The sequence below is a fragment of the Cnephaeus nilssonii genome, assembly GCF_951640355.1.
Source record: "Cnephaeus nilssonii genome assembly, chromosome: X".
Taxonomy (NCBI): domain Eukaryota; kingdom Metazoa; phylum Chordata; class Mammalia; order Chiroptera; family Vespertilionidae; genus Cnephaeus; species Cnephaeus nilssonii.
The window spans coordinates 13194426-13215238 of record NC_137071.1 but is presented as its reverse complement, the minus strand read 5'-3'; the positions used below and the strand labels follow the sequence as shown (position 1 = coordinate 13215238).

The following is a 20813-nucleotide window of genomic DNA, read 5'->3' as shown; positions in this document are numbered from 1 at the left end:
TATCATGTATCTAACTGGCCTTCCCATTCCAGGGAACATTAATTTTATATGCACATTTATCAAAGATTAAATGCCATAAACTTCAGAAAAAGGGAATCCCATAATCTGGGATTCCCTTAATTAGTTGTAATGTTCTGCATGTCTATAGATACTCTTACATCAGATCCTCAAAATCCGTTACCATAATGGAAGGCATGGTGGATGTTGCAGTGATTTGTTCTGATATCTTAGTAATAAATCAACAGCATTTCTGCATGTCATGGTGTTCATAGGTATATTACAAAAAGAAACCTAGGCATAGGGAAATGGCTGGTCTTAAACCACATATTGTTAGGAGATGGAAAAAGAGTAAAAGCAACACAAAAAGCCATATAATGATTTTAATGGCACTCAGACAGCTTGGTCTCTGCTGGATGCCACTGGCCTCCCTCTCAACAGCCTATTCATACTTCTGACAATACTGGTAACATCACTTTTACTGACAATTTTCAATTTGCTGTGACTCTTTGGACCAATTCTACCACCCAATGACTGCAATTGAAGAATTGGAACAAAGGTAAGTTAATGGCTCAAAATAATTTTTTAAATTTATATTGAAGTTCTTATTCCTCTATCACCATGACTCCCCCCCCACCTTCCCCAATTCCTATCTTCTTTTCTGTATTTGTGCATTCGGTGGAAGAAAGGTTAAAGAGAAATGGAAGAATTGAAAGGAGGACAGAAATTCAGTAACAATTCTTGGTGCTTAAGACCCTATAACAGAACCTGTGCTATCATTTCACCAAAGACATGAAGGTTGAAAGAGACTGAAAAATAATTTGTCAGTTAGACCTCATTGGGGAGCAGTCTTGACCTTAGATGATAGAATTTGTTTTTTTTAATATATTTTTATTGATTTCAGAGAGGGAGAGAGAGAGAGAGAAACATCAACGATGAAAGAGAATCATTGATCGGCTGCCTCCTGCACGCCCCCCACTGGGGATCGAACCAGCAACCATGGCATGTGCCCTGACCAGGAATTGAACCATGACCTCCTGGTTCATAGGTCAATGCTCAACCACTGAGCCATGCTGGCTGGGCTAGATGATAGAGTTTAAATTCAAATACTCCTAGATAGAAAAGCAATGAAACCTAAAGGAAATGGATTTTCATAAGGATTATAATAAGTGGATTAATTACAAATCTTTCAGTTGTGATTGACATAAATTTAATACAAGATGACAAAAATAAATGGAGTTTTTAAGTTATATAATTAAAAAGCCCAGGGAGAGTCTAGCTTCAGTAATGGTTTCAACCAGGGCTCAAACAATGTCTTTAGAACTCCCTCTCTCTATCTCTCCATTCTTCAACTCTATTATTCTGTCTTTCATTCCAATAGTGAAATTGTCCCAGTAAAAGAAAAAAGCAAGTTTCACCTTCTCAATACTTTCCATTAAAGCAGCCAGTTTTGAGTTCCACTGTTCAGGATGAGATCACATACCAAGCCCTCTAGTGAGATAAAGTGTAATGAGGAGGGGGATATTGACCCAACCCAAACTTCATGGATTGAGAGTTTTCCAAAAAAAAAAAAATTAAAATGCTATTCCCCCAACAGAGAGGAATGGACACAGGGCAGACAAAGCAAAAGATTATCTACCACATTAGGGCTACTTGCTAAAGGAGAAAATATAATATTGATATGTACAGTTTGGTTAATATAACAGAAATTGCTTCCCCCAATATGCTTTTTCTTTTTCTTTGTTTCAGTAATACATTCCCCAAGTTTGATCTGGTACACTACCACCCTTACAGCTAGGTGTAGCTGTTTGACTAAGTTTAGACTGGGATGTGACAGGAAGTCATGTGCAACTTTCAGATCATCTCAAAGATAAAAATGTTTTCAGGAACTTCTCCTTTCTCCCTTTTGCTGAGAAATAGCCATAACTACCCTGCCACCTTGGACCAAGATCCAGAAGCCACATGTTGAAGATGGCAAAGTTGCCCCACTAGCCTGGGTCACTGAATGACCTAGTAAAGCAGAAATGTTTGTTCAACCTAAACTACCCCATCTACCTTTGGATTTTCACCTGAAATAAGCACCTTAACCATCTATTTTATATGTCTTATCTATATAACTGTATTTTGGGTTGTGTTTAACATATACCTTAATCAATATATTAAGATTCATTATGGCCAAGTTCTAAAGAAAAATGTTCAGAAGTTTTTGTTGCTGTTTTCATTTATTTTTATTGTTGAAAGTATTACAGATGTCTCCTTTGTTTGTTTTTATCCCCATTGACTCCACTCATTAAATTCTCAGGAGAAATGTAATGAGCAGGAGACTCAGATGTTTTGAATTGGAAAGGAATTCACAATTCCTAAGATTCATGCAATCAACTTTACAGTTGAGGAAACCGAGATTTAGAAAGGTAAATTAATTTCCTATGTTTTACACAACTTAAGCCAACTCCCCAAAAATGCTTCACTGCATTGTGCAGGCCTCTTGACGTGAACCCTAAATCATAGGGCAATTTCAGAACCTCAGAGACAAGAGCTTTAGGGCTTTTGAATCAGGACATTGCCTGACAGTAAGAGCTCAACATATGAAGATCACGACAAGCAGCTTCTGGATGTAAGAAAGTCACAGCTAGTCCAAAGAGCTCTCCATAAATGTTGGCTCAGTTCCAAAATAGTCCCCTTGTGCTTCTCCTCCAAAATATACCCTGAAAAAAATCTAGGTAGACAAAAAAATTTTTTTAATATATTTTATTGATTTCAGAGAAGAAGGGAGGAGAGATAGAAACATCAATGATGACAATCATTGATTGGCTGCCTTCTGCACGCCCCCTACTGGGGATCAAGCCCACAACCCAGGCATGTGCCCTTGACCAGAATCAAACCTGGGACCCTTCAGTCCACAGGCCAAATGCTCTATCCACTGAGCCAAACCAGCTAGGGCAGTAGACAAAACTTTTGAAACATAGAGGATAGATATATTCTTAACGGCATTAGAGATAGCAAGAACTTGGTTAAAACCTTGGATTTCTTTTCTGCCACACACTCCTGATAAAAACTTGGCTACAGATCGAATGTTTGTGTCTACCCACAAAGTTCATATGTTGAAACCTAATGCTCAATGTGATGGTATTTGCAGGTGGGACCTTTGGGAAGTGACTAGGTCATGAGGGCAGAACCTTCAGGAATAGGATTAGAACCCTAATAAAAGAGACCCTGGTCCCTTTCTCCTCAGGAGAACACAATGAGAACATGGCCATTTATGAGCCCAGAGGCGGGCTCTTACCACACACTGAATCTGCCAGCCCCTTAATCTTGGACATTCCTGCCTCCAGAACTATAAAAATTAAGTGTTTGTTGTTTAAGCCACCCAGTCTATGGTATTCTTGGTATAGCAGTCCAAACTAAGACAAACTCACACAGCTCAAACAAAAATCCTCTAGAATTGCACACTCAGTTCACCACTGCCAACCAACCACCTCAAAACTCAGAGGCTTATTCTTTCCAACAATTCTGCAGGTCGACTAGGCGGTTCTTCTGCTATCTCTGGTAGACTCAATCACGTACCTGTACTTGGCTTGCACATCAACTGGGGCTGGGCTCAGCTGGGACAGATGGCATAGCCGAACCTCTCTTTCTACATGGCCCTTATTCATGAAATGGTAATCCCAGGGCAGTGTTGAAAAAGGGCAGAGACTCTGGAACTTGTACATCTGTTGGTCAAAGCAAGTTACATGGCCAACCCAGAGTGAAGAGGTAGGGCAACTCCACTTTTTGATGGGATGAACTGCAAAACAGGGTGACCATCTTTTTCATTTCACCACAAACACTCTGATCCAGGCTCAGACATCTAATTTTCGATCATTTACACCTAATGAAAATGACACCACTGAAATGAAAACACCCTAGACCTGCACACCTAAATCTTTCAGCTATACCAAACTGAAATTTTTCCAGAGAGAAACTGTGGTACTTGCCTTATTGTGATCGACAAATACATTAATAACCTTCCTGAACAAGATGCCACATTAGGAATTATACTGAACAGTTATCACCATCAGTCATTTCCAAGATGATAATAAACTCAGGATTGCCAATACTCAATGCCACAAAAGGGAGTAATTTTCTATCAAACATTTTTTTAAAAATTTTTTTATTGATTTCAGAGAGGAAGGGAGAGGGAGAGAGAGATAGAAACATCAATGATGACAGAGAATCGTTGGTCGGCTACCTCCTACATGCCCCCCACTGGGGATGGAGCCTGCAAGCCAGGATTATGCCCTTGATCAGAATTGAACCCGGGACCCTTCAGGCTAGGGCTTTTCTATCAAATTTAAGATTTGAATGTTAAAAGATATAGGAATAGGAAATATGGGTGCAGCTTTTTAAAATAATATTTATGTGAAGCTCTTTTTAAGCATGACCCACAGGTAGAAACCATCAATGAAAAAAATGATAGATTTGAATATATGTGAATTTAAGACCCTGTATGACAAATAAATATATCATATCAAACAAATAATAAAAATAACAGGTACTTACAGTGTTTACTAAGTACCAAGTACTATTCTAAGTAATTTGTATATTTTTTCCTTTCTTTATTGATTAAGGTATTACATATGTGTCCTTATGCCCCCCCATTGAGCCCCCCCCCCCCGCTCATGCCCTCACCCCGCTGGTGTCTTTGTCCATTGTATATTTTAATTCATTTGACCCTTATGAGGTAGGGTCCTATGAGATAGACAGTACTATTTCCCCCATTTTTAAGTGAGAAAACTAAGGCACAGAATGGTTATGTAAGATACCAAGGTCAGGTAGTAAGTAGCAGAGCTAGTATTTGAACCCAAGTAGCACTGCTCCAGGGTCTAAAGAAAACCTGGAAAACATGGCTTCATATGACAAAGGCTTAATATTATTGATATGTTAAGAACTCTTGCAAATAAAAAAGAAAAAAAATACATTATTTTCTATGGACAAAAGCTAGGACAGACAGTTCACAAAAGGGAAGTGTAAATGGCCTATAAAATATGAAAAATGTTCTTCCTCACTAGGAGCCATGAGAACTCTAACGAGATACCATTTGTCTCCTGGCCAATGTAGCAAACACAGCAAAAAATGATATTATATATATACATATATATACACACATACACACACACACACACACACAAACACACACACACTGAGTGGCCATATTATTATGATCTCTGAACGCATAATAGTCTGGCCACTCAGTGTATATCCTATATAATAAAAGGCTAATATGCAAATTGTCCCCTCGATCAGGAGTTCGACCAGCAGGCAGCCGGCCAACTGCCCATGTCCCCTCCCCCTGGCCAGGCTGGCCAGATCCCACCCATGCATGAATTCATGCACCGGGCCCCATACACACACACACACACACACACACACACACACACACACACACATACACACACACTGAGTGGCCAGATTATTATGGGTGCAGAGATCATAATAATCTGGCCACTCAGTGTGTGTGTGTGTGTGTGTGTATATATATATATATATTTATTTTATTGATTTCAGAGAGGGAGATAGAAACATTAACGATGAGAGAGAATCATTGATTGACTGCCTCCTGCACACCCCACACTGAGGATCGAGCTGGCAACCTGGGCATGTGCCCTGACCAGGAATCGAACTGTGACCTCCTGGTTCATAGGTTGATGCTCAACCACTGAGCCACGCTAGCCAGGCAATACCTGTGTATATTAGTATATTATCTCCTTGCTGGTATGTAGGCAAATTAATAAAAATTCCCTGGCAGCCAAAACCGGTTTGGCTCAGTGGATAGAGCGTCAGCCTGTGGACTGAAGGTTACCAGGTTCAATTCCAGTCAAGGGCATGTATCTTGGTTGTGGGCACATCCCCAGTAGGGGGTGTGCATGAGGCAGCTGATCGATGTTTCTCTCTCATCGATGCTTCCAGCTCTCTATCCCTCTCCCTTCCTCTCTGTAAAAATCAATAAAAATATTTTTTAAAAAAAATTCCCTGGCAGATAATCTGGAGATATATATATATATCTCCCCCCAACCATTCAAATATGCATGTGGTTTGATTCAACAATTTTACTTCCAGTAACTTTTGCAAAGAAATAATCAGACAAGTACATAGAAATTTATGTAGCACTGTTCATATTTACTAAAGATGGGAAAAGTAAAAGACTGATTAAATATGCTATGGTTCTTCCATAAATGGAACACTGTTTAGCTTTTTAAAATGATAAATTATATATTCTCTCTAGGTCATGGAGTTTTTAAATAACTTTATAATGTTATACTTTAGTTTTTATATAAGTCTTCATATATTTTATGTATCACTTCTATAATCCTAAATAAAACCAATTACCTCATTTCTACACGTTTAGAGCACTGAAACTCTTCCCACACCCTAAAACGATTCCTTCTAGAAAACCTACAAGCAAGAAGCCTTTTCTGTTCCCCATCTCAGAGAACACCTATGTGATTGAATTTGCTGGAAACATGAGGAAAACATTCACTGTTACACAGTCAGGGCTATCTGATGCTCAGAACTACCCAGGGGTCATTGTCTCATGGCCTCCAACACCATATCCCCTACCTGTTCAGCTTTTGAATCACTAGTCACCTGAGAGCTCAAAATGATGACAGAGATGACAAATCACAGCTCTCCGAAGCTCATCGGCCTATCCCATCCAAGGTGGAAAAAACAGCCCAGTAATATATACATTCAAATGAGTTTGAGGAGAGAGGATGAGAGCCCAGGAAAATCACTTCGTAAGTGCAGGCAATTAACAGTCAATGCATCACCAGCCTTCTTAAGCAAAAGTGTCACATGCTCAGAGCCGGGGACAATCAGAAGCTGCAGAATGTCCTCGCCTGCTGACTGATGAAAATGACTGACGCTGGGGTGCCATCTGGAAAATCAATTATTCACATCTACTAGGCAACTGCCCCCTACACACCAAGCAGCGGCAGGTCGCGGGAAGGGAGGTTGTTGCGGTTTGTTGTTAACATGCACTATCCATTTCTCTGGCCGTGGAGCGCAGCGATAGCAAAATCAATAGGCTGCTCCAAACTCTGAAACAGAGGAATGGGGCACCAACCGCATCCCAAGCACCTGGAAACCTCCTGACAACGCTGTCCCAGACAAATGACAAAGGGGAAGATTTCTCATCCCATCTTCATCATTTTCCATATTCTGTCTTCCCCATTTCCCTCAGTAATAAGAAGGAGAACCCCAAGTTTTGTGTACTCCTACTGATTTGATCACTTTAACAGAAAGCTGGAAAATAAGTATTCACTTTTAAAGGCTCCTCAGCTGTTTGTTTGTTTGTTTTTTGTCTTACTCATCACTTGCCTTATGTCCTAGTGGCCAAAAAGCCATCTTTTGGTATGTGGAGTTGTCTTTTTAAAAAATATATATATTTTTTATTGATTTCAGAGACAGAGAGGGAGAGGGAGAGGGAGAGGGAGAGGGAGAGGGAGAGGGAGAGGGAGAGGGAGAGGGAGAGGGAGAGGGAGAGGGAGAGGGAGAGGGAGAGGGAAAGGGAGAGGGAGAGGGAGAGGGAGAGGGAGAGGGAGAGGGAGAGGGAGAGGGAGAGGAACATCAAGGATGAGAATCACTGATAGGCTGCCTCCTGCATGCCCCCTACTGGGGACTGAGCCCACAACCTGGGCATGTGCCCTAACCGGGAATCAAACCGTGACCTCCTGGTTCATAGGTTGATGCTCAACCACTGAGCCACACCAGCCAGGCTGGAGATGTCATTTTAATGGGCAGGACCTAATAAGGTGAAGACATTCAGAAAATTCATTTCAGCATTTGCCAAGCATTGGGAAATAAAGATAATATAGAGCTTGCTTTGTCAAGTCATTTATGTTGAAAATGTATTTTAAGAAAATATTTATCTGTATGCCTCTAATGTCTACTGCTCTTTGTAAATAGAAGTTACAGACCACGCCTCCTTGAAGTCCTACCAATCTGTTTTGCAGCTGTCCTGGACGCCAGCCACTGCTTTAGCTTACCATGGATCCCAACTGCTCCTGTGCTCCTGGTGGCTCCTGCACCTGCGCGGGCTCCTGCAAATACACAGACTACAAATGCACCTCCTACAAGAAGAGCTGCAGCTCCTGCTGCCCCATGGACTTTGCCAAGTGCGCCCAGGGCTGCGTCTATAAAGGAACATCAGACAAGTGCAGCTGCTGTATGTGATGCGGGGAAGGTTCTCCTCTCCCATGTAATAGACCGACATGTTCAAACCTGCATTTTTTTCTACAACCCTGATCCTTTTGCTATATTCCCTTTTTTTTATCTATAACATACATGAATAATAATTAAAGTTGTTGGCTTTCAAAAAAAGCTATAGACGTGTGGGGATGCAAAATGGTGCATACATCCCAAAGTTTGGCAACACCGTTTCTCTCCTCCCCTCCCCAATTTCCTATCGGTGCTTCCCAATGGCTAAATCCAACAGGCCAACTGGAAAGGGAGCTTAAGTGATGTAGGCCTTGCTGGTCAGCCTCCAAAAATCCAGTCCTGGCAGAGAGGGACAGAGAATAAACCCTAGAAAGAGTGAAATGGAGAGAGCACGTGGACGCCATTATTTACTAAAGTCATGTAGTTTGACAACTTCTAAAATCCCTGATGTGTAAACAGTCTATGAATCTGCCCAACAGTCAACTTTTGAAGCCCCCCTCCATGTTCCCTAGGAACCACACTTTCACATAAAATAATGCACATTTCCTCAAGAATGCAATTACCTTCAGCCATTGGGCTAAAACCAGTTTTCACCTAGCTAAATTTAATTTTACCCAGTCAATGGGATGCTCAACATCCTTAGGCAAGCAGAACCTTTTTAGAAAAATTCTCAGTTGCCTAGCAAAACTTTGACTAAGATGCTTACTAGTAAAAGGAATAAGTGTATGACTAAATCCTGGCTTTATCAGTTAAAACGTTAAAGATCCTAACCCAGCCGGCGTGGCTCAGTGGTTGAGCATTGGGTTATGAGCCAGGGTACTGTTCGATTTCCCATCAGGGCACATGCCCAGGTTGTGGGTTTGATCCCCAGTGTGGGGCGTGCAGGAGGCAGCTGATCAGTGATTCTTTCATCATTGATGTATGTCTATCTATCTATCTATCTATCTATCTATCTATCTATCTATCTCTCCCTCTCTCTCTCTCTTCCTCTCTCTGAAATAAATAAAATATATATGTATTTTAAGTTAAAGATCCTAGAGATTTGTTCTAGAAAAGGATTCATCCATCTGATAGGGTTTTCTTCCTCCTCTACCATGTCAGGATATAGAAAAATAAATATAGATAAGAATAAAAGATAGACATGAAGCGGAAATAATCTGAAATCCTCCTTCAATTTTTAAATTTTATTTTTCACTCTGCATGTACTAGTAACATGTGTCTTGACTGACTCCAGAACTCTGTAAGGGGCTCTAAGTCCATATATATTTATAAAAAGTTCCAGAACTAAAACACACAAACTACACGAAAAACTGGGTCACTTAAAGATAAACACAGTCTCTTTTCAGTCCTTAGAGCATGGCTTAAGACTTATGAGACCTGCCTTACTTTGATATTTTTTCCACAGTCCACCAAGTGACACTCTTTATTCTTCCCTTAAACTCAGAAAACTTTTATCTCTGTGTATGTTTGCTGCTGCAAGGGGAATAAAAACCACTCTGCAATATGAGAAAGAGAACTATAAAGGGAGGCAAGCCAAGCACAGCCTTCAGCAGTATAACCTCTGCTGTGCACCTAAGTTCACAAACTCTATTCAGCGAGGCGCGGGGGTTGCCACCCAACAAATCATAAGCCCTGCAGCTCCCTCGCTGAAGTCTCAGTAGTGGTCTTGTCCAGGCAACTCCTTGAGAGGGTGTAAGTGATACTGAGGCTCTTCTCTCTCTGTCAAAACCCTAATGCTCTACATCCATCAGGCGTTGAGTTGTTAGACTGATGCGTAAGTATAATAATGTATTAGGCAGATCAGCTGGGGCTCGCAAATTGAAAGGAAAGGGCTAAGTGGTACGTGGATTGCTGACACCCTTCCAATTTGGGGTCTTCTTCCAATTGAAAGACTGCCAGATTCTAAGTCAAGGAAATACAGCCAGACAACCAGTGGCTGGGTTTGAGCCATAATTATTTTCTGAGTGCTCCCGTATAAGGTGATTGACCACCTGGTTAATTTGCCTCATAGTGTGAAGGTAGAGGCCCTCTGGTAGTGTTCAAAGTGCTACACTAAGCAGAGTCTCAGTGTGACACAAAAGTAAGTAGTTCTGCCCTAGCTGGTTTGGCTCAGTGGATAGAGCGTCAACCTGCAGATTGAAGGGTCCCAATTCCAGTCAAGAGCATATGCCAGGGTTGTGGGCTAGATCCCCACTAGGGGGCGTGCAGGAGGCAGCCTATCAATGATTCTCCCTCGTCATTGATGTTTCTATCTCTCTCTCCCTCTCCCTTCCTCTCTGAAATCAAGAAAAATATATCATATATATAAAAAAAAAAAAGAGTAACGAGTTCTGACCCACCTTCAAGGCCTGAGGCAAAAGTACAAAACAGACTCTTCTTAGTAACATTTCCCTCTTTCTAAATCACTTTTCCTTCCACCTCTGTTCCCTATCATGTGCTCATAAAAAGTCGTCCTTTTTCTTTGGTTTCCTAATCTGCCCTAATAATCTATGCTTCTCCAAAGCCCCAATCTGCAGGACACCCATGAGTGGCTATCCTTCCCCCAAAGAGTCACTCAATCCAAAAGTTATTTCTCCCTTCCTAACACCCCATAAGATGTGGTTGATGGGTAAACTTAATATTCTCAAGAAATATCTGAATTTTGAGATGGAAATTCTTTTTTAAAATATATTTTTATTGATTTCAGAGAGGAAGGGAGAGAGAGAGAAACATTGAGAGAGAATCATTGATCGGCTGCCTCCTGCACGCCCCCCCCACACACACACACACACACACACTGAGGATTGAGCCTGCAACCCAGGCATGTGCCCTGACCAGGAATGGAACCATGACCTTCTGGTCGAGGCTCAACCACTGAACCACGCTGGCCGGGCAAGAGATGGAAATTCTTAAACCCAAATAATATCACAATCAAAGAAAAAAAAAAAAACTAGGAAGTGGACCTCTCCATTTTCAATTAACTTTGCCTCCTTAACCTGTCCAGAGTGAAGACAGCAGAGGGGCAGGGAACTGTCCATCATTTCAGACTTCCTTTCCCAAAGGGAAAAATCACTTCCTGTCTGGCCTCCTCCAGGAGAAGGGAATGAAGGAAGGAACACCTCTTCCTCCTTCTGGAAGTCACTACCTACTTTCTGATGCCCCATTTCTACTTTACCAATAAGGTTTTTAAAGAGGTCATTAAATCTATTTTGACAATTTATATTAAAATATCCCTTTTGGAAATAAGTTTATCAAATGTTTATCACAGATCCCTAACCTCCAAATTTATGTCACTAATTACATAATTTTAAATTACTGTTTTTTAATTAACCTCTCTAACTTGGGGAATCTTAACTCTTGTAATTATCCTAGCTTTCAGATTACTCCAGGTAATCTGTCTTAGTACTTTTTTGGAAGTAAACAGGGTATAAGTAAATGTCAATAAAATATATTTTAAAGACCTCTGTAGATGACAAACATAATTGTTCTGATTCTAGCAACCAGCACCGAGTTCAATATTCATGGAGGGGTAAGATATTAATCCCTACACTGTAAGAGGAACCAGGGCCAAACAAGTTAATGTATCAATAAGATGTTAGCAACTTACTCCATAGAATTGGACTCATTAGCTATTACAGCAACTCACACATATTAAACAAAATGACCTTGGAAAGCTTCTTTTCCCACTAAACTGACAACGCTCTTCTTTCAAAGATGCCTCCATCTAAGATGGTATCTCAACTTCCCAACTGACTCTATCCTGCTCCTACTGACATGATCTAAATGTGGGATAACCATCGTAGATCATTTCTTGTTGTGTTGGGTGCTTTTTAAAAAGGGGAGCAAGACTGGCAAACAGCAACTGAAAAATCCATTACATTAATCTAGTAACAAAATGCAGAATAAGCTTGAAAAATAATGAGACCATTACTGAATGAGGCAGATGGCTTGGCAACCCTAAAAGACTAACATCAAACAAACATTCATTTGAGTCTTCATCTAGCTTTGCTAAATTTTAGTATATGAATTCAAACATTTGTTTTTCGATATTTCTTTCCAGGCGATGGGAACTATGTGAGTAAGGACCACTAGCAAGAGGAGGAGGAAATGCTAGCCAAAGAAAATGGCACTTATGTCACGCTGACACTAAGCCTTATGTGGGTATAATAGAAACTATTGGAGACCTTCCATCTATACCTCAAAGGCATAAAGATATATTTGAGTTCTTCTCTCATGTGTAATTATCCATAATTATTGCCCCAAGTTTTGCCACCAGATTCTTTGTGCATTGCGGTAGAATCCTCGTCATGCTATTGGTGGATTGATCTTCAATAATATACATACTCACAAACAGGAAAAATAGATTCTTACCCTCTATGAAAGTTCATATAGGGATGGGGATTACATGAAGAAAATTTCTTGCTAATCTCATATATAAAATGAGGAATACAGTCTTATTAAATAACACAGCCTTCAAAGAGTTTACTATTTAGGAATATCAGGTCTTAGTCACCAAGCTATGCAGAGTATACTGAAGGTGTGTGCGTGTGTCACAAGACTCACTTAGATTTTCTACTCAAAAATTACAATTTCAACACACTAAATATTTATAGGAGACCATAAAAGAAAATTAGCTGTTAAAAAAGGAAGTCGCGCCCTGGCCAGTGTGCTCAATGGTTAGAGTGTCCACCCACGCACCAAAGGGTCATAAGTTTGATTACCAGTCTAGGGCGAGTACCTGGGTTGTAGGTCCACTCCCAGCCCTCATTCAGGGCGCATGTGGTAGGCAACTAGTGGATGTGAGATTATCTCAATACTTCTTTCTCTTTCTCGCTCTCTCTCTTTCTCTCTCTCCCACTCTCTCTGAAAAGCAATGGAAAAAATATCCTCAGATGAGGATTAACCATGAAAAAGGAAGCCACTACAAAGGAAAGGATTTTCCATTCCTTCTGGAAAAGTCCACAATAATCTCTCTTTTAAATGACTCACTATGAAAATAACAGATGTTCAAAAATCAGTGTACAAGTAATTAAGGAAGACCTGCCATAGGAAACCAGTCAAGGAGAGGAGGAAATAGGGGACAGGGAAGGAAGAGAAACTGGAAGAGTAAGTGGTACATCAACAGAATATGTGAGCAGGATTAAAGGCAAATCGAAAACACCAGCTTTATTCTCTTTTCAGGCTCAGTCAAAAGTATTTCTGTGGGACTGGGAAAAAATTACCTCTCTAGTCATCTCATGGAACTCATAACCCTAATAAGAAGAAATATGATGATTCGTAAACAAAATATTGACACATGATGTGAGGCTGTCTTCAGTGAAGAAGTACTCCTGGTTGGACGAGAACTGAACTACTTGTAAAAGGGAGAAGGGCCTTACACCTTTCTTCCCAGAATCCAAGTGGGCTCCGAGTGGTAGAATCTAGGCCAAAATCCTGAAAGACTCGCAAGTGTATAAATTATAGTCCAAGAGGGAAAATTACCTCGAAGGAAATACACGAAAGTGTTAATTTGTAGTAAATGCCCTTGGGTAGGTCATGGATAAGTCGTTGTCAACTTTCTGCACTTTCCACATTTTTATAATGAGCATATACTAACTTTATAATCAGCAAAAGGACTTTGTATGTTTTCAAAATGGTGAGATAAATTATAGAGATAATTCTCTAAATTGTTTTCATATTTGACAATTAAGTCAATTAGGCCAGCTTCTCACATGAAACACTCTTTGCTCAGTATCACTAAAATTGCTGTTTCGTCATCCTTTAAAAACTCATATGGCCTGTCACACCAAGAAATTGTTTCCCTATTTTAACTTTAAAAATGTCTAAAAAGTCTTTTGCATATAGAGTTATTAGTCAAAGCCTAAAATAACAAAGAGTTTTCCTGTTCTAGCTATTTTTCTTAGAGCATGAGACCAATAAAGGAGGAGTTAATAGATAAAAGGTTTTTCCTCTAGTTACCAATTGTGTTACATTGATTATAATGTAAAATTCAAGTGTATAGAAATTCACTTGACAGCTACTAAACAAGACAGCATGAACAAGAGCAATCTAATATATACTAATTTCAGCAGAGAAAATAAATGTTTGTGGGAGGGGGGAGTTTAAAGTGATATTTAAATTTAAGTACCATTGTAAGTATTATTTCACTGTAAGTTCCCACTGCGCTTCATACACAGAATGCTCAGCACACAGAAAATAGTCAAGTGGTTTAGTGGAAAGAACACTGGATTAGAAGTCAAGAGGCCTGGCTTCTCACTCCAGCTTCACCACTATGAAATGAGCTAACTTTTAATTTATCATTTTATCAATTTCCTCATTAACAAAACAGGAATTGAATCAATCTCACCTGCCTCAGGGGTCTGGGCAATGATAATGAGAGAATGAACATTTTATTTAAATTATAAAGCATTTTTGGTTGACTAACTGACCCCCTCTATATAACCTATATATATAAAAGCCTAAGCCAGTAGGTATGACATGCAATGACCACCAGGGGGCAGACACTCAACGCCGGAGCTGCTGAGCGACAGCAACTTTGCAGAGTGCCCTCTCACACTCCAGGACCGCTCGGGGGATGTCAGACTGCTGGTTTTGGCCTGATCCCTGTAAGCCAGGCTGAGGGACCCCACCTGCCAGAGGGACTCCACTCACTCCACAGATGCCCTTTGAGCCCCAGCATGCCCCAGGTGCACCAGAGGCTGCGGAGGGACCATGGGAAGTTGGTTCCAGGGCATGTCTGGCCCATCTCGCCCAGTCCCGCCCCACCAGCCACTTTCTAATTAATTTCCTTTCAATGTGCACGAATCTGTGCACTGGGCCTCTAGTCCTGATATAAAAAGGGCAATGGGCCCTAACCGGTTTGGCTCAGTGGATAGTGCGTCGGACTGCAGACTGAAGGGTCCCAGGTTTGATTCTGGTCAAGGGCATGTACCTTGGTTGCGGGCACATCCCCAGTAGGGGGTGTGCAGGAGGCAGCTGGTTGATGTTTCTTTCTCATCAATGTTTCTAACTCTATCCCTCTCCCTTCCTCTCTGTAAAAAATCAATACAATATATTTTAAATAAATAAATAAATAAATAAATAAATAAATAAAAGGGGCAATGGGTTGGTGAGGGCCTGGGAGGGTGGGGGCAGGCTGGAAGAAGTCAATGGAGGAAGAGAGGGACTTATGTAATACTTTCAACAACAAAGATTTTAAAAAGAAAAGGAAATGTTGACAAAAGAGACACAAATAATAATAAATTGTCATTCCACTAAAAAAATAATATAAATAAATAAATAAGTAAATACAAAGGAAAAGTTTGCTATGGAGTTGCATCTCATCATTACTAAAATCCCCCAAGATCAACAATAATCAAATCCTTCCTGCATCTATAGGTCAATTTTAGGACACGAAATGGTTGGGTATTAATAAAGTATCAAAGATATTTGAAGGGCTGTTCTCCAAGTTATTTGAAACTCTTACTTAATATAATAATAAAAAAATTCCCTCTTTTAGAATCAAGCCACACTTGTTTAGGTTTTTGTCAACTGGCACACCTCATAGGACCAAGCAAGAACTTTGTTTCTCTGCCAGAAATTTATATCCCCTCTGCAGGAAATTACAACCCCTCCCTTGCCTTACAGAAGAGTGGTGCTGGAAAATCATAAATAATGCATTTTATTTCTACCTAGAGTGACATAAGGACACTGAAAAGACTTATGAGCTGATGATCAAGTAGGCTATTGGTGCCAAAGCCTTGGAATTGCTCAGAACATAACAAAACACACAAAGCTGGTTCATGTTTCTCCAGCAGTCAGCAGTTTTCTGTAAAGGGCCAGAGAGGAAATATTTAAGGCCTTGCAGGCCTTGCAGGCCTTGCAGGCCATAGGGCAACTGTCACAGTACTGAACTCTGCTGTTACAGTGTGCAAGCAGCCATAGGCAATACATAAAAAACACGTTCAGGCCCAGCCAGTGTGGCTCAGTGGTTGAGTATCCACCTATGAACCAGAAGATCATGGTTCAATTCCCGTCAGGGCACATGCCCGGGTTGTGGGCTTGATCCCCAGCAGGGGGCATGCAGGAGGCAGCTGATTAATGATTCTCTCTCATCATTGATGTTTCTATCGCGCTCTCCCTTCCTCTCTGAAATCAATAAAAATATATTTTTTGAAAAAACATGTTCCAGACTGTCCAACCTATAAGGGAAGGCGGGGGTAGGGGGTAAAAAATCAACCAAAGGAATTGTATGCATGCATATGAGCATAACCAATGGACACAGACAGGGGCGGGAGGAGGTGAGGGCAGCATGTGCTGGGGGGTGAGGACGGTTGGGGAGAGATCAAGGGGGTAAAAGGAGACTTATGTAATACTTTAAACAATAAAGAATTTAAATTAAAAAAAAAACATGTCCCAATAAAACTTTATGGATGTGAAAATTTGAATTTCATAAAACGTTCATATATTATGAAATTTTTCATGCATTATGAAAAATTATTCTTCTTTTGATTTTATCAATCATTTTAAAATATAAAAACCATTCTTAGCTTGCAAACTGTACCAAATCCAGTCACAAGCTGGATTTGGCCCATGAACTGTAGTTTGCTGACCCCTGTTTTAAACAAAGAAATAGCATGAATTTAGGCCAGGCTCCCCAGAAGCAGATCCTAAGACAAGAATCAGTGTACAAGTAATTAATTAAGAAAGACCTGCCATAGGAAACCAGTCAAGGAGAGGAGGAAGTAGGGGACAGGGAAAGAAGAAAGACTGAAAGAGTTAGTCTTCCCCTCCCCTGCCCCTCCCCCTCGCTCACTGCCTCCCTCACTCTACATGTGAGAGGAAAGTGGGGGCCTTCCCCAGAGAGTGAGCCACAGGTGCTCACAACTGGAAGTTACATGTTTAGCATACTTTTTGGAACTGAATAGAACACTGACATTATCCACTATAGGCCATTTCTAAAATATGACTGACATAACATGTGTAAGGTTAAGGTGTACAATATGTTGATTTGATACATTTATATATTGTAATATGATTACCACTGTAGAGTTAGTTAAAATCTCTATCATATCACATAATTATCATTTCTTTTTTGTGGTGGGAACAATTAAAATCTAATCTCTTAGCAACTCTGAAGTTTATAATATAGTACTGTTGTTTATAATCATTAGGTCTCCAGGAATTATTTAGCTACTAGTTGCAAGTGTGTACCCTTAAACAACATCTTCAATTCCCCCACCCCCAGCCCCAGGTAACCACCATTCTCTTCCCTGCTTTTACAAAATTTGGCAGTTTTAGATTCCATATGTAAGTGAGATCATGCAATATTTGTCTTTCTCTGTCTGACTTATCTCACTTAGTAGAATGTACTATAAGCTGTTTTTAGGAGTTTGTCAAATGTACCAATACACATTCAAAGCTAAATTTGAGTATACAGCTTTACAACATTTTGCAAAAGAATGAGCTTACCAACAAGGTTCAGCATTCCAACTTCACATTGCGTACATGTCCCAAAGTCAAGTTGAACATTAGGAATGCTCATCAGGAAAATCAGGTATTGTTGCTTTTAGATAACCTAGCATGAAGACAATCAATAAGATCACTTCGCCTGTTATAGATGTTAAATGATGGAAAACAGTATGAAACTCTTTACATGACCACAGATATCAACTTTCCCAGCAACAGGGTTCCAGCCTCTATATTCCTGAGTAAACTTTGGACAGTATTATAAAGTTTATGATAAATCCTTCAATAAATAATTCTTAAACTAAGGACGTGCTCCTGAACCAGAATTAAAACTTTTAAATCACCCTTGGAATTTTTAAAATGAAAACTAAAATAGTCATCATCTCTAAATCTAAATATCTTTACTACTCATCTCTGCAAATGATCTCACTTTTCTTTTTTAAATATATTTTTATTGATTTCAGAGAGGAAGGGAGAGGGAGAGAGAGATAGAAACATCAATGATGAGAGAGAATCATTGATCAGCTGCCTCCTGCATGCCCCACATTGGGGAATGAGCCCACAATCCAGGCGTGTGCCCTGACCACAAATTGAACCATGACCTCCTGCTTCATACATTGACGCTCAACCAATTAGCCATGCCAGCTGGGCACTCTCACTTTTTTTTTTAATATATATTTTATTGATTTTTTTACAGAGAGGAAGAGAGAGGGATAGTCAGAAACATCGATGAGAGAGAAACATCGATCAGCTGCCTCCTGCACACCCCCTACTGGGGATGTACCCGCAACCAAGGTACATGCCCTTGACGGGAATCGAACCTGGGACCCTTGAGTCCGCAGGCCGACGCTCTATCCACTGAGCCAAACCGGTTTCGGCGGGCACTCTCACTTTTATTTTAATTTAAAAGGAACTCAAACTGGACCAAATAACCTGGCACAATAGTAATCTTGCCAAGCATTGATCATATCAGGGCCTGGCTGTTTTAACTTGCCACAAGGGTAAAATGAAAATAGCACGGACTTATTGTCAGCTGAGCTCCAAAGCTGACAGTACATGTCACTTGTAGGTCATAGCTTTGGTCCCCATGATTCTGCAAAATCCAAAGGGATGTTGAAGCACAGAGATGATGCCAGTTCACACAGACCCCTTTGACATCCTTCTCCATCCTCAAGCATCTCACACACACCACACACACACACACACACACACACACACACACACACACACACACGGAGACTACCCTGGTCATTTTTATTTGCCCTCAGATCCAGAGAGGCTGACCCCTACATGTCAGTGAGCTTGAAGGCAGATTCTCCAGCTTCAGATGACTGTAGCCAACTACAACTTCATGAGAAACCATGAGCCAGAACCACACAGCTAAGCCACGCCCAGATTCCTGACCCTCAGAAACGGATCTCTGCACTCAACTGGTTTCTGGCTTGGTTCAGTCAATGGGAGGCGCAGGCAGAAGGGTGGAGGGTAAGAGAAAGGTAGAAGCCAGGGTACTTTCCCAGAACTCACTTTACTGCGGGCGGCAACTATGTCTTCATAGCTCCAGCACTACTGTTCTCTAATCACACTCCCAATTCCCATTGCCCTTCAGCAAAAGGGTGGCAGCAGCTTTATAATGTAGCTAGTATCTGTGCTGCCTCCCAATCCCCTATTTTACTTCGGCTCTTCCACCATTTGTGTAACCAATCCCTGTATTGATTTCCTCTAATTTGAAACACCTGGAGTGGTTTCTGTTTTCCTGAGTGAATCCTCATCCTCACACTGGGTATAGCTGGACTCAAATGTGGATTTCAACACTGCTGTGTGGTTTCACTCACTTGCTTTTTTCTCGATTCCTTTATTCTACTAGGGATTTAATTTTTTAAATACCCCAGATTTTACAAAGCGTGGCAGTAGAATAAAAAACTGGAGTTTCTTTTCATACAAACTTATTTATTTGGATTTTTTAATATTTCAAATTATTGATACATTCAAAGGGTAATTTTAATCTCTATAATTTTTCATGGTGTGATATTTTTTGAAACATTCACCCACATGAAGACCTGGTTTACATTCACATGTTTCACAAATATAAATCGTCTCTCTTCTTCCTCCTTTGATTTTTCTGTTAGAACAAACAATACAATCTTTGTGTTTTTTGTTAGGGTGAGGTGTGATTATATGGAGCTTTCCATCTAAACGTTGCTCTAAGTTAGTGGATAATAATCTACCCCTGGAAGTTAGTGTACCATCTCTGAATTCTCCAACAAGATCATGTACTAGTTTCCTAATAAATTTCACATGCATTATCGGTTTTTCATTTTTTCTTTTTTGGCATCAGTTGAGATGGCATTTACATTTTACTTGTCCTTTCATGCTAATGAAAACAAGAAAAGATACTGGAAAAATAGACAAAAATTCCCCTTCCCCCCATGGTGAAACTATGTGTCGAGTGTGGCTCGACATACAAGCTCCTACCGATGCTAACCGTGTCGAGTCACACTAGACATCGAGTGCAAAAGGTTAATTCAATATCTATAGAACAAGGAAGCAACTCTGTGCCTGCCATTGCGGTGGACACAACATCTGGGAGCTTCCCAGACACTTTGAGGATCACAGCAGTTACCCAGAAAGCTCTAGTGAATACGTCACTTTGGTGCTTCCGGTTCAGGTCTCCAAGGTCTGCTCCCTAGGCTTCCTTGAGGCTATAATTTTCTGATCTTTGTTCTCACAATTTCTCAGTATTCATCTAAGTTCTTATTCCTATATGAAACCACTATTCCCAAATTATTTAGAATGGCTTGGTTTTATTGACTAACCCCAGACTAATACACCATATATATCTTTAAAATACATTTTTATTGATTTCAGAGAGGAAGGGAAAGGGAGAGAGAGATAGAAACATCAATGATGAGAGAGGATCATTGATCAGCTACTTCCTGCACACCCCCCACTGGGGATTGAGTCCACAACCCAGGTATGTGCCTTGACTGGAATCAAACCTGGGACCCTTCAGCCCAAAGGCCAACGCTCTATCCACTGAGCCAAACTGGCTAGGGCTACACCATATATTTTAATTGCACTGTGTCAAAACCTAGTCAAACAGTCTACCATCTGAAATTTAAAAGCTCTTTATATGGCATTCCTTCTTCTCTCAAAGTAACCAACATTATTGAGGCATATACTGCAAATTGTTCTGA

At 40.5% G+C, this 20813-nt stretch overlaps 1 protein-coding gene across 1 annotated transcript; it reads left to right on the top strand.

The window, feature by feature from the left end:
• Positions 1–8022: 8022 nt before the first annotated feature.
• Positions 8023–12264, top strand: LOC307095978 (metallothionein-1E-like; the record flags this gene model as incomplete). The annotated part of the gene is made up of 2 exons (XM_079765611.1): positions 8023–8200; positions 12233–12264. The coding sequence occupies 2 exons, from the start codon at positions 8023–8025 to the stop codon at positions 12262–12264; spliced, it is 210 nt and encodes a 69-aa protein (XP_079621737.1).
• Positions 12265–20813: the final 8549 nt, after the last annotated feature.